The sequence below is a fragment of the Xyrauchen texanus genome, chromosome 44, assembly GCF_025860055.1.
Source record: "Xyrauchen texanus isolate HMW12.3.18 chromosome 44, RBS_HiC_50CHRs, whole genome shotgun sequence".
NCBI classification, from domain to species: domain Eukaryota; kingdom Metazoa; phylum Chordata; class Actinopteri; order Cypriniformes; family Catostomidae; genus Xyrauchen; species Xyrauchen texanus.
The window spans coordinates 30,329,620-30,342,256 of record NC_068319.1 but is presented as its reverse complement, the minus strand read 5'-3'; the positions used below and the strand labels follow the sequence as shown (position 1 = coordinate 30,342,256).

The window sequence follows — 12,637 nt, the reverse complement described above, 5'->3', positions numbered from 1 at the left end:
ACGTATTTCCCCGCCTTTATACCCGTATATCCGGGGGCGGGACATGGAAATTCAGTGGGATTCAGTGGGATTAATTTTAATAAAAATACGCGTTAAAAAATGTTATTACACAATTAATAAATTGTAATAAGGAATATGCATGAGAAATGCAAGCTTGTAGTACCACCTGTTTACTCCAGAGGGCAGTAATTGAAATTTCAGCTGTGTGGCAACACGCGTGAAGAAAACAGTGAAGAAAACTTGCATTCAAAACACTTGAAACACGTGCAAATTTGAACTAAGGGATCTCAAGACGCGTTTTAAGTATTAAACTATATTTAACTTGACACAGTGACCTGCAATGCACGCAATGCACCTGAGACGCTACACAAGCATGGCTAACACTTGTTGAAATTGGCGGGTCCTTAAACAAGCTCTCATAATAAATTTTGAACTGATTGACAAATTCACTTGCGAAATGGATTGCTGTGAACTGTATGCCAATGATTGGCTTATGTTCATTGTAAACAATACATTGTATTCTAAAGCCGTTTTTTGTATTGTCTTATCAATAATTAACTCTTCTGCCACAAGCAGGTAATGCATTTTAATTATCTGAATATATATATATATTTGGTACGAGATGAGGGTGAGTAAAAAATTATAGAATTTTCCTTGATTTAAGTCACCTGAACAACCTCTGTGGAATAAAAGTCTTAAACTGAGACCAACCTGCAACTTCCAAGTTTGTTTGACATACTGCCTAATAAGCTGCTCCTTCAGGTCTTCAAAAGGTCCGACTTTAGGCTCTGTGCCACGCGGCCGGTTAAAAGGTCGCTTCAGCAGGCAGATGAGCCCGTCAGACTCCTGTGAGTGATAATCGATCACGTCTATTGGGGTCCGATGTGACTTGCCCCCTGCTATAGCATATGTATCATTCAGCTCTCTCTCAATGGTGTAGTGGTAGAACTGCCGGCCATAGGACACTGACAAGGCATAGCCGCCCAAGGAACTGCGACTCTGGCGGAGCAGGTACAGACCATCTCCTGCCCCACCATGTCTTAGGTACTCCTCTGCCTCCTCTCGCGTGATGTTGCCGAAGAAGTAAGGCAGTGCCTGCACATTGTCTGCCATATCTGGGAAACTTTCAGAAGATGATCAGCCACTCACCAATAATCTGAAAAAGGAAAACAAGTAGAAGCATTTTTTTTTTTTTTTAAGAAATGTTGCATTGTATTTTTTTTGTTTTAACAGCTTTAACCACACAGCCATCCAAGTATCTATAGTGGGGTCCAAAAGCCTGAGACCACGTTTAAAAATATGGGATTAAAATTTGTATTCAAACCTGGAAATAAACCAAATTTTAGGATTTTGAAAGAAAGGTATGGCGTGAAACATAGACAATAGGATTAGTTGTATAGTTTCCAGATTCACTGGAAGTATCCCGTGTTTTATGGTTGGAGTTGGCAGCAGTTCATTCTCTGTGAAGTCCATCATAGTAGACTGAAATGCTGTCTGGCTACAGAAGAAATTCTTTTAAATGCTAAAACTTCATTTTAATTTGTCAATTCAGCTATTTACTGAAATTGTGTTAATATAATGTGTTAATATTATATTATCACTTGTTTATACTATAAGTATAAACTCTAAACTCTGGGCTAATGTGCATTTTACTTTTTATTTACAACATGTACACTTATTACTCATAACTTTATTGTAAAATGTTACTTGTAAACGTTATAAAACTGATCCTGGTTTCCAGTCCTGGATGCTGATTGTTCAATACAGTGTTTCAGTCATGCTAAAATGCAATATAAGGCTTATTTGGAATGAGCAATTTCTGCACAGAACCATTCACGGGTGATCACTAGAAGGTGCATGCTGGTTAGAAATCTGTCTGACCTGATGTGATGTCATGGCGACGTATGTCAAAATATTCTTGCGACAGTGAGATGGCCACAGGTTCCCTTTACAAAAAGCTTCACTTTGATGCTGCGCTTTTGCTAAGCGCTACAGGGAACACGTCTCAGTGTGACCAGCTGTGAATATGTATGCAACACGTCAATGAACATTGACTGGAATTTATAGCCTCTGCCGATGTAATTATTGGGCGCACCTGGCGCAGTGGCTATAAATAGATGCGTCACCGGTGCATCATCACACATTTTGTCTTCAGAGCCATTCTGTGATGTGTGCTTTCACAATCTATCAAACTTTCTTTCCTCTGTTAGGAGTTAGATTCTGTTAGGCAGTGTGCAGTTGATACCTTTTCTCCTTTCTGTTTCCTTGAAAAGAAAAGAAAATATATATATATATCGTTCATTTAAAAAAAAAAAAAATGACTGAGAATCAAGGCAAACGATGCCTTGTCTCCCTGTCTCCGCTCTATGCCCGAGACGGACACGCATCAGTTTTGTTTCATTTGTTTGGGGGAAGAGCATACTGCTCTCGCGTTGGGGCAGGGCGAGTGCGAGCATTGTGATCTGCTTTCGGGCAGAATGCTTCACGCTCGCCTCGCTCACTTCCGGGAGTCAGCGCCCACACTTCATTCGTGGGGCTCTCGCATGGATCTGGCGGAGGAGCGAGAGACGGGTTTTTCCCTTTCGCTCGCTCTCTCCTCAGATCCAGCTGGTCCTTCCCGTGATCTTGAAGCGCGCTACGGCGCCTCTTCAGTTCATGAGGAAGACCGTGACTCACTTGGTTCAGCAGAGATAGAGCTATCCACCTCCGGGCATTCCGGGTTTGATAAATCAACAGAGGAATTGCTCGACGTGGTTACTCATGCTGTGGCCAAGCTTAAAATAGACTGGCCACGACAACAAGAGATCCCCAAACAGTCCAAATTGGAAGATAGATTTTTGTCTGGTGGCCGGGGGAAGGGAACGCCTCATCAGTCCCTTCCCTTCTTTAATGACGAGCTTTCTCGTTCATGGAGGAGACCTTATACTTCCCGTGTTCACGTGCCCTCGACGTCGATATATTCGACTATCGTGGGTGCTGAGGCACGGGGGTATTCGATGATGCCGCCGGTTGAAGCGACACTTGCGGGTTATCTCTCACCAGGTTCGGCATCATCAATGAAAAGACCCTCACTCCCCACAAAGCCGGGCAGGACCACCTCCACGCTAGTGGGGAAGGCGTATCAAGCGGCGGGTCAGGCTGGTGCTGCCCTGCACACCATGGCGGTCTTGCAGGCATACCAGGCTGATCTGCTTAAGGACCTGAGTGCAGGTTCCGCGCTCGACGAGAAAGCATTTGCTGAGCTTCGTCGAGTTACGGACCTGTCTCTTCGTGCGACCAAGCAGACAGCCCGTGCTATTGGCCGGTCTATGTCCGCATTGGTCAGCACGGAGAGACATTTATGGCTCAACCTATCAGGCATCAAGGACAAAGATAAAACTTTTCTCCTTGATGCCCCAATTTCGCCTTCTGGGCTTTTCGGAGACGCTATGACTACGGTTATCTCCAGGTTCCAGGAGGCAAAAAGCCATGAGGAAGCGTTTGGGCAATTCTTCCCTCGCCGCACTCAGGGGGCGGGGCCATTGGACACCCAGTCCCACCCCAGTGCTCTTAGAAGAGAGGCTCAAAAACAGAGCGTGGCGAGTCGTGCTCCCCCTCGTCAGGACTGGGGACAGGCTCGTCGCCCCCGACAGCCTCCAAAGCAAGACCTCAGGGCAGTTATCTCAAGGAGGAAAAAACCCTGAGTGTCTTGCACTTAACCCGGTGGGGGTAGCTCCCCTCGGGACGGGGCGCGTGTCCTATTCACTACGCCCCTCCCGGTACCCTCACGAATCCTCTCCTTCCCTGCCGCCTTTGGTGTTTTAGGAAGCAGAGGTTTCTAACTAAAAGTTGGGTGTACCGCTGTTCCTGCCTTATTTCAGGACTCGGAACAACTGACATCCCCTCAACAGGAAGTTCTGAGATTAGTATCCATCCTAGAAAGCCTGGCAGCGTAGAAACTTCTGCCTGGTATTTCTATGTGGGCTCTAAGAACAGTAGAAGGAGGCTACAGAATTAAATTCTCTTGCCATCCTCCGTGTTTCAATGGCGTGGTCACCACTTACGTGGAACCGGATTAGTCATGTCTACTGTAGGAAAAAAAAAACTGCAAATCTCCTGGTTAAAGGGGCCATAGAATGTGTTCCCCTTCCTGAGAGAGAGTCAGGTTATTACACCATATACTTCCTGGTTCCCATGGAGGGTGAGGGGTTGCGTCTGGCATTAGCTCATAAATCCTGAACTACCCAGTCTGGGTGTTCAAGTCCAAGATGCTGCCTATCAAGATGATCGTGTCACAAGCCCAACATTGGCTGGTCACCATCGATCTTATGACGCACTTCATCACTTAGAAGTTCTGCCGCAACACAGGAAGATCCCGAGGTTCGCTTTCGGGGGCAAAGCCTTCCAGTATCGGGTTCTTCCATTCGGCCTAGCCCTCTTAACCCGCACATTCACAAATGCATGATGCAGCGCCAGCTCCTTTGCGACTCCAGGGCATCCGCATTCTGAATTACATAGACAACTGGCTGATCCTAGCCCAGTTCCAGCAACTGGCAGTTCAGCACAGTGATACCGTCTTAGCTCATCTAGTTTCTATGGGGTAGAGGCTCAACGCCATGAAAAGCGTCCTCTCTCCCACTCAGAACACTGTCCATTGGGTATGATGTTCGATCACTATGCAGGCACAACTGTCTCCCACTAGAATCGAGTCCATTCAGTATACCCTGAGCAAAGTCAGGCTAGGTCAAGGTTCTACTAGGTCTCAAGGCGACTGCGTCCTCTGTGATCCCTCTGGACCTTCTGCATAAGACCGTTTTTGTTGTGGTTCAAAGCCAGGGGATTTCTTCCAAGGGCCAAACCCCCTAGGCTAATAAGGGTTACACGCCTCGGGCTTCGTTCCCTTTCTATGTGGTTCAGACCCCGGTTTTCTACCTTGGGTCCCACTCTAGGTGTGTCTTGTTGTCGCAGGCTGCTAACGACAGACGCCTCCCTGACGGGCTGGGTAGCGGCCTTAAGTGGTCGTCCATCTTAAGGGGATAGGAGGGTCATCAGCTCGGTTGTCACAGTCACTGTCTCGAGTTGATGGCTGTATTTCTGGCCCTAAAATACTTCCTCCTGAGGCTGCCATGTCTTTGTGTGGGTGGGCAATACAGCGGTAGCCTCTCACATAAATCATCAGGGAAATCCACGTTCTTGTCAGCTGTATTTCTGACGCGTCGGATTCTCCTTAGGGGCCAGGGTAAGCTCCTGTCACACAGGGCAGTTATATCCCTGGATGTGGGAGCAGATTTACTGTCTACATAGAAAATATCAACAGGGGAGTGAAAACTCCACCCTAAGGTAGTAGTTGGCCAGAGTTCGCCAGCAAGGGTTTTTTGCTTCTTACTGATAGCACCGCGCTGGCCGAACAGGGCCTGGTTCTCGGAGCTAATCTCTTCCCTCGATGGCTCGCCTTGGCGATTCTGAACAGGAAGGATCCTCTATCTCAGGCACAGGGCAATATTTCATCCATGCCCCGAATTGTGGAATCTTTCATGTTCGGCCCGTAAGGGTACCAACTGAAGGACACGGGGCTTTCTCCTGAGGTTATCGAGACCATTTTAAATGCCGGGCTTTTTCCACTTGGAACAAGTTTGGGTGAGATCTTAGGGCAGAAGAGGACCTCTTCACCTCTATGAATAGCGCAATGTCTCCTCTACTTCTCGCTGAGTCACCCAGCCCCCCCTTGGGTCTGGAAGTTAAGTCACATACATGACCCACAGCGCGTCTGAATGCGTTTCTTTCCCCGGTTTCTCTGCTCCCAGGAGTCTTGGCCAATGTTCACCAGCAAGGGTCTTGCCTCCTACTTATGGCGCTGCGCTGGCCGAACAGGATATGGTTCTCGGTGTTAATATCTCTCCTCTACGGTTCGCCTTGGTCGATTCCGAACAGGGAGGACCTTCTTTCTCAGGCTCAGGGGACATATTCATCCCCGGCCCGAATTGTGAAACCTTTCATGCTTGGCCCCTGTAGGGTACCAACTGAGGTTTGCAGGGCTTTCTCCTGAGGTTATCGAGACCATTTCAAGTGCTAGGGCTCCCTCCACTTGGAACTGATCTGGGTAGATTTTACATGGCAGAAGAGGACCTCTTCGCCTATGTTGATAGCGCAATGTCTCCTCTACTTCTCCCTGAGTCAATAACCCCCCACTAATGTGCCTGCATGCGTTTCCTTCTAATAAGTTCATATTACAGAACCACCTAACTGCCAGTTTGCTTCAGTTTTGGAGTCTCTGTAGAAAGAACTGTCAGCGGGCACTTGCCTCACCACTGCCAGGTTCTATGTGGCCTCCACTTCGGTTTGCCATGCCTTGGTGGGCGGGTGGGCATCCTTGCTAGGACCTCTTCATAGGGTAAGACCCCCCTTTTTAAAACCTCTAGAGTCAGCGTTTGGTAGACTTCTGACTCTCAAGATTTTTTTTTATATGGCAATTACATCTCTAAGGAGACTTGGGTACCTACAGGCTCTGTCTCTTTTGCCGGCCTGTTTTGAGTTGCCCCAGGTAGGCCCAAAAGCATTCTTTGCACCCTCACCCTGACTACCTGCCCAAGGTGCCTTTCGCGACCCTTGGCCAGTCATTCTCTAAGCCTTCTGTTCCCTGCCGTTTGCAGCTAAAGACTACTCAGACTTTGTCCAGTCTGTGCCCTTCAGAATTATGTCCACCGCATTTGCTAGTGGCGTAAAGTCAGGGCAGCAGTTCTTCACTTTGAAGCCGTGACCGTGTTGTCACTTTGGGTGAGGGACCTTACTGCCCGGGCCTACGAGGCGCGCGGTCAAGCTTTGCCAGTAGGTTTTAGGGTGCACTCTACCAGAGGGCTCTCCTCCTCTAAAGCCTTGGATAGAGGTCTCCCTCTGCAGCAAGTTTGTGGTGCGGCAGGTTGGTCCCCTCCGCGCACATTCATTAAACTTTTATAGTTTGGATGTTCTTGCCACTCTGGGTTCTTACGCCCTTGAGTTGACACCGAACAAGTTTGTGGTGCGGCAGGTTGGTCCTCTCCGCACACATTAATCAGATTTTATGGTTTAGATGTTTATGCTACTCCTGGCTCTTACGCCCTTGAGTCGACATCTCAAGCTCATGTCTGAGACCTCTTGCGTTCTTGTGAGCACACCACAATCATAGGGGTCTGGACAGCCCCAGTGCGGCGGTGTGGGTATTGCATTCCCCGTAGCGCTTAGCAAAAGCGCAGCATCAAAGTGAAGCTTTTTGTAAAGGGAACGTCTCGGGTTACATGTGTAACCCTTGTTCCCTGAAAAAAGCGGAACGAGATGCTGCGCTTCTTTGCCGCACTGGGACATCCCAGGACTGCTCTTCAGACGAAATATCTGATGATGCACCGGTGGCGCATCTATTTATAGCCACTGCGCCAGGTGCGCCCAATGATTACATCGGCAGAGGCTATAAATTCCAGTCAATGTTCATTGACGTGTTGCATACATATTCACAGCTGGTCACACTGAGATGTGTTCCCCGTAGTGCTTAGCAAAAGCTCAGCATCTCGTTCCGCTTTTTTCAGGGAACAAGGGTTACACATGTAACCCGAGACGTTTTACAGCCAGCAGCGCAAACTGCAATTACGATGGGAAACGACTTGCTGACAAAGACACAGGAATTAATTAAACAGGTAAAGTTTAAATACCAGGTGACTTGCTCTTCATATTTATTTTAATGTAAAAGCAACAGAAAATGCATCCACTTTATTAGCAACAAAGCACATGAACGCAACACATGTGATATCTGCCTTTAATATTGTACTGTAGGTGGCTGATCCCCAATAAGAAGTTAGATCTGTCCGACTTGACAGCACTTATTTCACTCCTCCCCTGACTGCAGACACCTACTCTCATCTACTTTCAAGGCGAGGCGTTTGGCATCTCAAATGAGCCTTTTGTAACAACTATGACATGAAACACCTGCTACTGTTATGTGATGTCACTGTGCAGCACTGCACAGAATGGCACTTCTTGAATGACACTGCTTAATAAAATAATGTGTACATGAAAATGTATGTCCTTAGAAACTTTTATAAAAGCAATAAGGCACTCAAGGTAATGCTTTATTGTGAATACTCATTGAGGAACTCTTATTCCTGTGACAATATTCATAATACAGCACAAAATTTCTTACCTTATTTCTATCTGTAGTTTTACAATAAATTTCAATGAAATACTGCAGGAATATAACTCTCTTTGTGTATTATTTATTGATGAATTTGTTTTTGGTAAACACTTTTGTCTGCGTGATGCAGCGAACATGTTGTAATCTGTTAACAGCTGGTCTAAAGTTACTCTGTGCCAACTTTAGCTAATACTATGTGGTCTTGCTTCCCTCAGATTAATCTATCTATTCATTCCTTCTAATTTTAAGATAACTTTTTCAAGCAAATGTTCAATCCATATCCTTAAGACATCCAATTGTTGTTTTAAATGGACCATTTTTTGACAGTTATATTAAGCGTTTGGAGAAATTAAAACCTAAATCTTAAATGTATTTATTTATTATCTTGTTATATATTATTATTTGTTTTTCCCACTTTTTCTTTTCCCACACACAAAAGAAATTAGAAGAATGTATGTATATTGTGTTGTAGCAACTTATTTTTAGAAAGAAGCAAAACACTTGAAATGGCAACAAGAAAACACACCACTGAGAAATATGCAGAAAGAGGAAGTATTCAACTATTTTGCAATAAGGTTCAGACTCTTCTACAGCTTAAGCACACTCACAAAATGTGTTCAAGGGGAATTTCAAGCACTTTAACTAATACAAACAGATGCATCCACTCACACAATGATGTCGAGGATAAACTACTGTCACTTCAGAATCTGGCAATGATAGAGTTCATGGTTCATAAACCACAGATTAGTATGTGACAGTGTTAGGGTCATAACCAACATTTATAAAATAAAACAATAAAATAAAAAAATTATTAAGCACACTTTTTGACTACATGCATAATATTTTCATACAATAATTTGATCACCTGTCCACAGTTTAAATAGTTTAAATATATACATTTAGTATGAAACAGCTCTTGAAATGAAGCAAACAGAAAACACATTATTTGACCATTTTACCTGCACACACACACACACACACACACACACACACACGTTGTGTTTCCATGTTTTATGGGGACTTTCGATAGACATAATGGTTTTTATACTTTACAAACTATATATTCTATCCCCTAACCCTTCCCCTAAACCTAACCCTCACAGAAAACTTTCTGCATTTTTACATTTTCAAAAAACATAATTTAGTATGATTTATAAGCTGTTTTCCTCATGGGGACATTTTTGTCCCAACACGGTCAAAAAGTTTGGGTTTTACTATCCTTATGAGTACATTTGGTCCCCACAAATTGATAAATACACGCTCAAACACACACGCGCGCACACACACACAGAGAATCTCATGATTTCATGTTGATTTATGAGAGGCAGTCTATAGTAGTTGCCTTGATGGTCAAAAGCAGATTTGACCACAAAAGATTCCATAAAGAAGAGACCAGATTGGTTGAGCAAGAAAAGGTCATTGTTTTTGTAGTAAAATGTGATGTTTGTAATGGAAAATGTGGTTGCTGCTTTATGTGAAAAGCATCAAAAATCAATCATTAAAAACAAAGCAACTACAACAAACAGACTTTAATGTGCATTAATGCTATCTAGACGTGTGCCACCGGTCAGATGTGTAAATTCGAAATTATGTATTTTGTGATTTTTACCAGTTCTACAAGATAGCTCTATGACATTTTTAGTGGGATATTACAAAATGCATTACATGCTTTAATAAGCATATAATGTTAATGCATCCTAGACAAAGATTTAGATATATAAAGAGATTTAAGATCTAGATATTTCATGTATGTTCTGCTGCATGTTAGATTTTAAGCAAAGACTATAAATCAGCAGGTGCCACATAGGCATTGATTTCTGCTGTAAATGTGTGTTGTGTTATAAGAAATATATTGAAACAAATATATATATATTATATATTATATATATATATATATATATATATATATATATATATATATATATATATATATATATATATATATATATATATATTATATATTATATATAAATATATTGAAACAAATATATATATATATATATTTATATATTTCTTATACAAATATATAAATACTTTACAACACACATTTACAGCAGAAATGAATGCCTATGTGGCACCTGCTGATTTTTGTCTTTGCTTAAAATCTAACATGCAGCAGAACATACATGAAATATCTAGATCTTAAATCTCTTTATATATCTAAATCTTTGTCTAGGATGCATTAACATTATATGCTTATTAAAGCACATAATGCATTTTGAATGTAAAAATAAAATAAAAATATCAATACATTTAATAAATAATCAAAAAACGCAATATTTTCCTTTTAAAAAGAATAATGAGTCCACAAAAAGACTATAACATCTGAAAGATCTGGCTTTCTCAAACAGCTTTTTAACATTTACTTCAAAGTGACAACATAATCAGCAATCAGATAATGCCACAACAAAGTGCTGTTAGGAGAAATTATACAGATAATTTTACATATTTCACATAAACTTTTTCATACATTTGCATGGTTTCATATTAATAGATGTATCAAATATAATATTATAATTATCTATATTATAAATTAGATTATAATTAATATTATGTTTATTTCATGTATAATTGTACAGTTCATATATAATTTAATAATTGATTTTTTATTTTGCTTCTTTTTATTTCTTTTTAAAGATCAATATAGTCATCAATTAACTGCCCATCCCATAGTGAATATCTTCAAAGAATATCACAGGAATTTCTTTTTAAATGATTAACACATTTGACTTCTTTTCAACAAATATTAAATGTAGAAAATAGATACATTCTTACTTTAGGAAATGTTCAACTCGCCTCACTTCAGACAGCAACCGCATACCATGTTAAAATGGTGTCTAGCTGAACAGGATGTGGTATGGCCAAAAACTCAGTGGATAGTTTGAAAAAAGCTAGAACACTCTTCTAAATGTCACTTTTAAGTGCTGAAACTGTGCATATGCTGATGTACTAAAACTCGATATGTTTTAACTTTTGTGCTGCTGTCAATGCACTGACACAAACCTTAAAACTATATGGAACTATTTGCAAGCTTCCTCATTTTGAGAAACTTGCCTACTTCCTTCACTAGTGTTGTTTTCTGTTCTATATTTGACTTCCCCCCTCTATCTGAGAACAAAAACACTTAATAGAATATTTGGTCCAATGCGTTGAAGTATGGCTTCTTGCTAAAAGCATCAGTCTTAGTTAGAGCTTGCGCTTAACAAACAGGAATATACACAACATAAACATCATACAGTATAACAATATACTGAAAGAAAATTTAATGAAACAAAACTGATTACATGTCTGAAATTAAGAGGTTTGTATTAATTAAGACAAGTTTGTGGTGTTGTAGTTATTGGCACTTATGGCTTTGTAAACCTTTTTTGACTTTCAGAAATTAAACTTCCATAAAACACAATTCTCTACTAAACTTTCCTCTAAATGAATATAATTATTTCCACCAAGGAATTAGAAACGGTTCAAGGAAGGAATGAAAAAATGAAAAAAAAGAAGGATTTTTTTTGCAGAGCGAAACAAAAATGGAATGGCTCTTTCAAGTGTTCTGGAGTGAAAACAATATTTTTATTTGCTGGTGACCGGTAATAATAATTTGTTATTATTTAAAAAAATGTTTATTGAAACCAGGGACCAAACGGTTTATCACAGTAATTGTGTAATAGTTGTTATTACACACCAATTCCGGTTGCCCACAAAAAATTGTCTCACAAGAGAAGAGATGCTTTGCACCAGATGTAGCTACTAGCTAATTTCCATCTGCAGTCCCTGGGCAGGTAGATAAAAGAATATAAACATAAAACACAACAAAAATATGCACATAAACACACACATACGTATATATCAACAATAAAATTCTAACATTGTACAAAATTAATGATGACAGGTTTGAATTCCCAAAAGCCAATTTTTAACATTTCTGGAGAATGTATAAAAATCTAAAGAAATTTTAAGATCATCAGGTAGTTTATTCCATTTTTAATTGCCTTGTATGAAAAGGCAGATTGTGCAAATGCTCATTATATTCTTTTAGGAATTCTGCAATCTCTCCGTGCAGTAGATCTAGAAACCCTTGTCATCTGTTCTGAACAAAGATGTACAAATCTTTTTAAAGGGGGGGAGGAGCAATGTTATTAACTATTATAAAAACAAACCTTATATTTGAAAAAATAATTACATTTTCAAAGCTTAATAACCTGTATTTATTCAATATACCGCAATGATGATACTGCAAAGATCTCCTATCTAATACTTTTATGGCCTGTTTATAAAGTGATATAATTGGCTTTATAGTTGGCTTGCGACCAACAAGAAATACAGTATTTAATATGAGAAAATATAATTGCATTCAAATAAACCCATGATGCCTCGTAATTAAGAGAATTTCTAATGTGTCTAAACATCGCTATATTATATTTCAATGTATTAGTAATTTTTTTTACATGTTTTTTAAAAGAAAGAGTTGAATCCAGAATAACCCCTAAATATTTAACTTCTTGT

At 40.9% G+C, this 12,637-nt stretch overlaps 1 protein-coding gene across 2 annotated transcripts in view; it reads right to left on the bottom strand.

The window, feature by feature from the left end:
• Positions 1 to 11,134, bottom strand: part of LOC127636548 (tyrosine-protein kinase SYK-like) — a 75,639-nt gene extending 64,505 nt beyond the window's left edge. For both annotated transcript variants that reach the window (XM_052117144.1, XM_052117145.1), the window contains exons 1-2: positions 10,913 to 11,134; positions 712 to 1,156 (exon numbers count right to left, since the gene is read on the bottom strand). In XM_052117144.1, the coding sequence (XP_051973104.1) occupies positions 712 to 1,113 (402 nt within the window). In that variant the 5' untranslated portion in view covers positions 1,114 to 1,156; positions 10,913 to 11,134. The remainder of the gene's footprint in view (positions 1 to 711; positions 1,157 to 10,912) is intronic.
• Between the last annotated feature and the right edge of the window lie 1,503 nt (positions 11,135 to 12,637).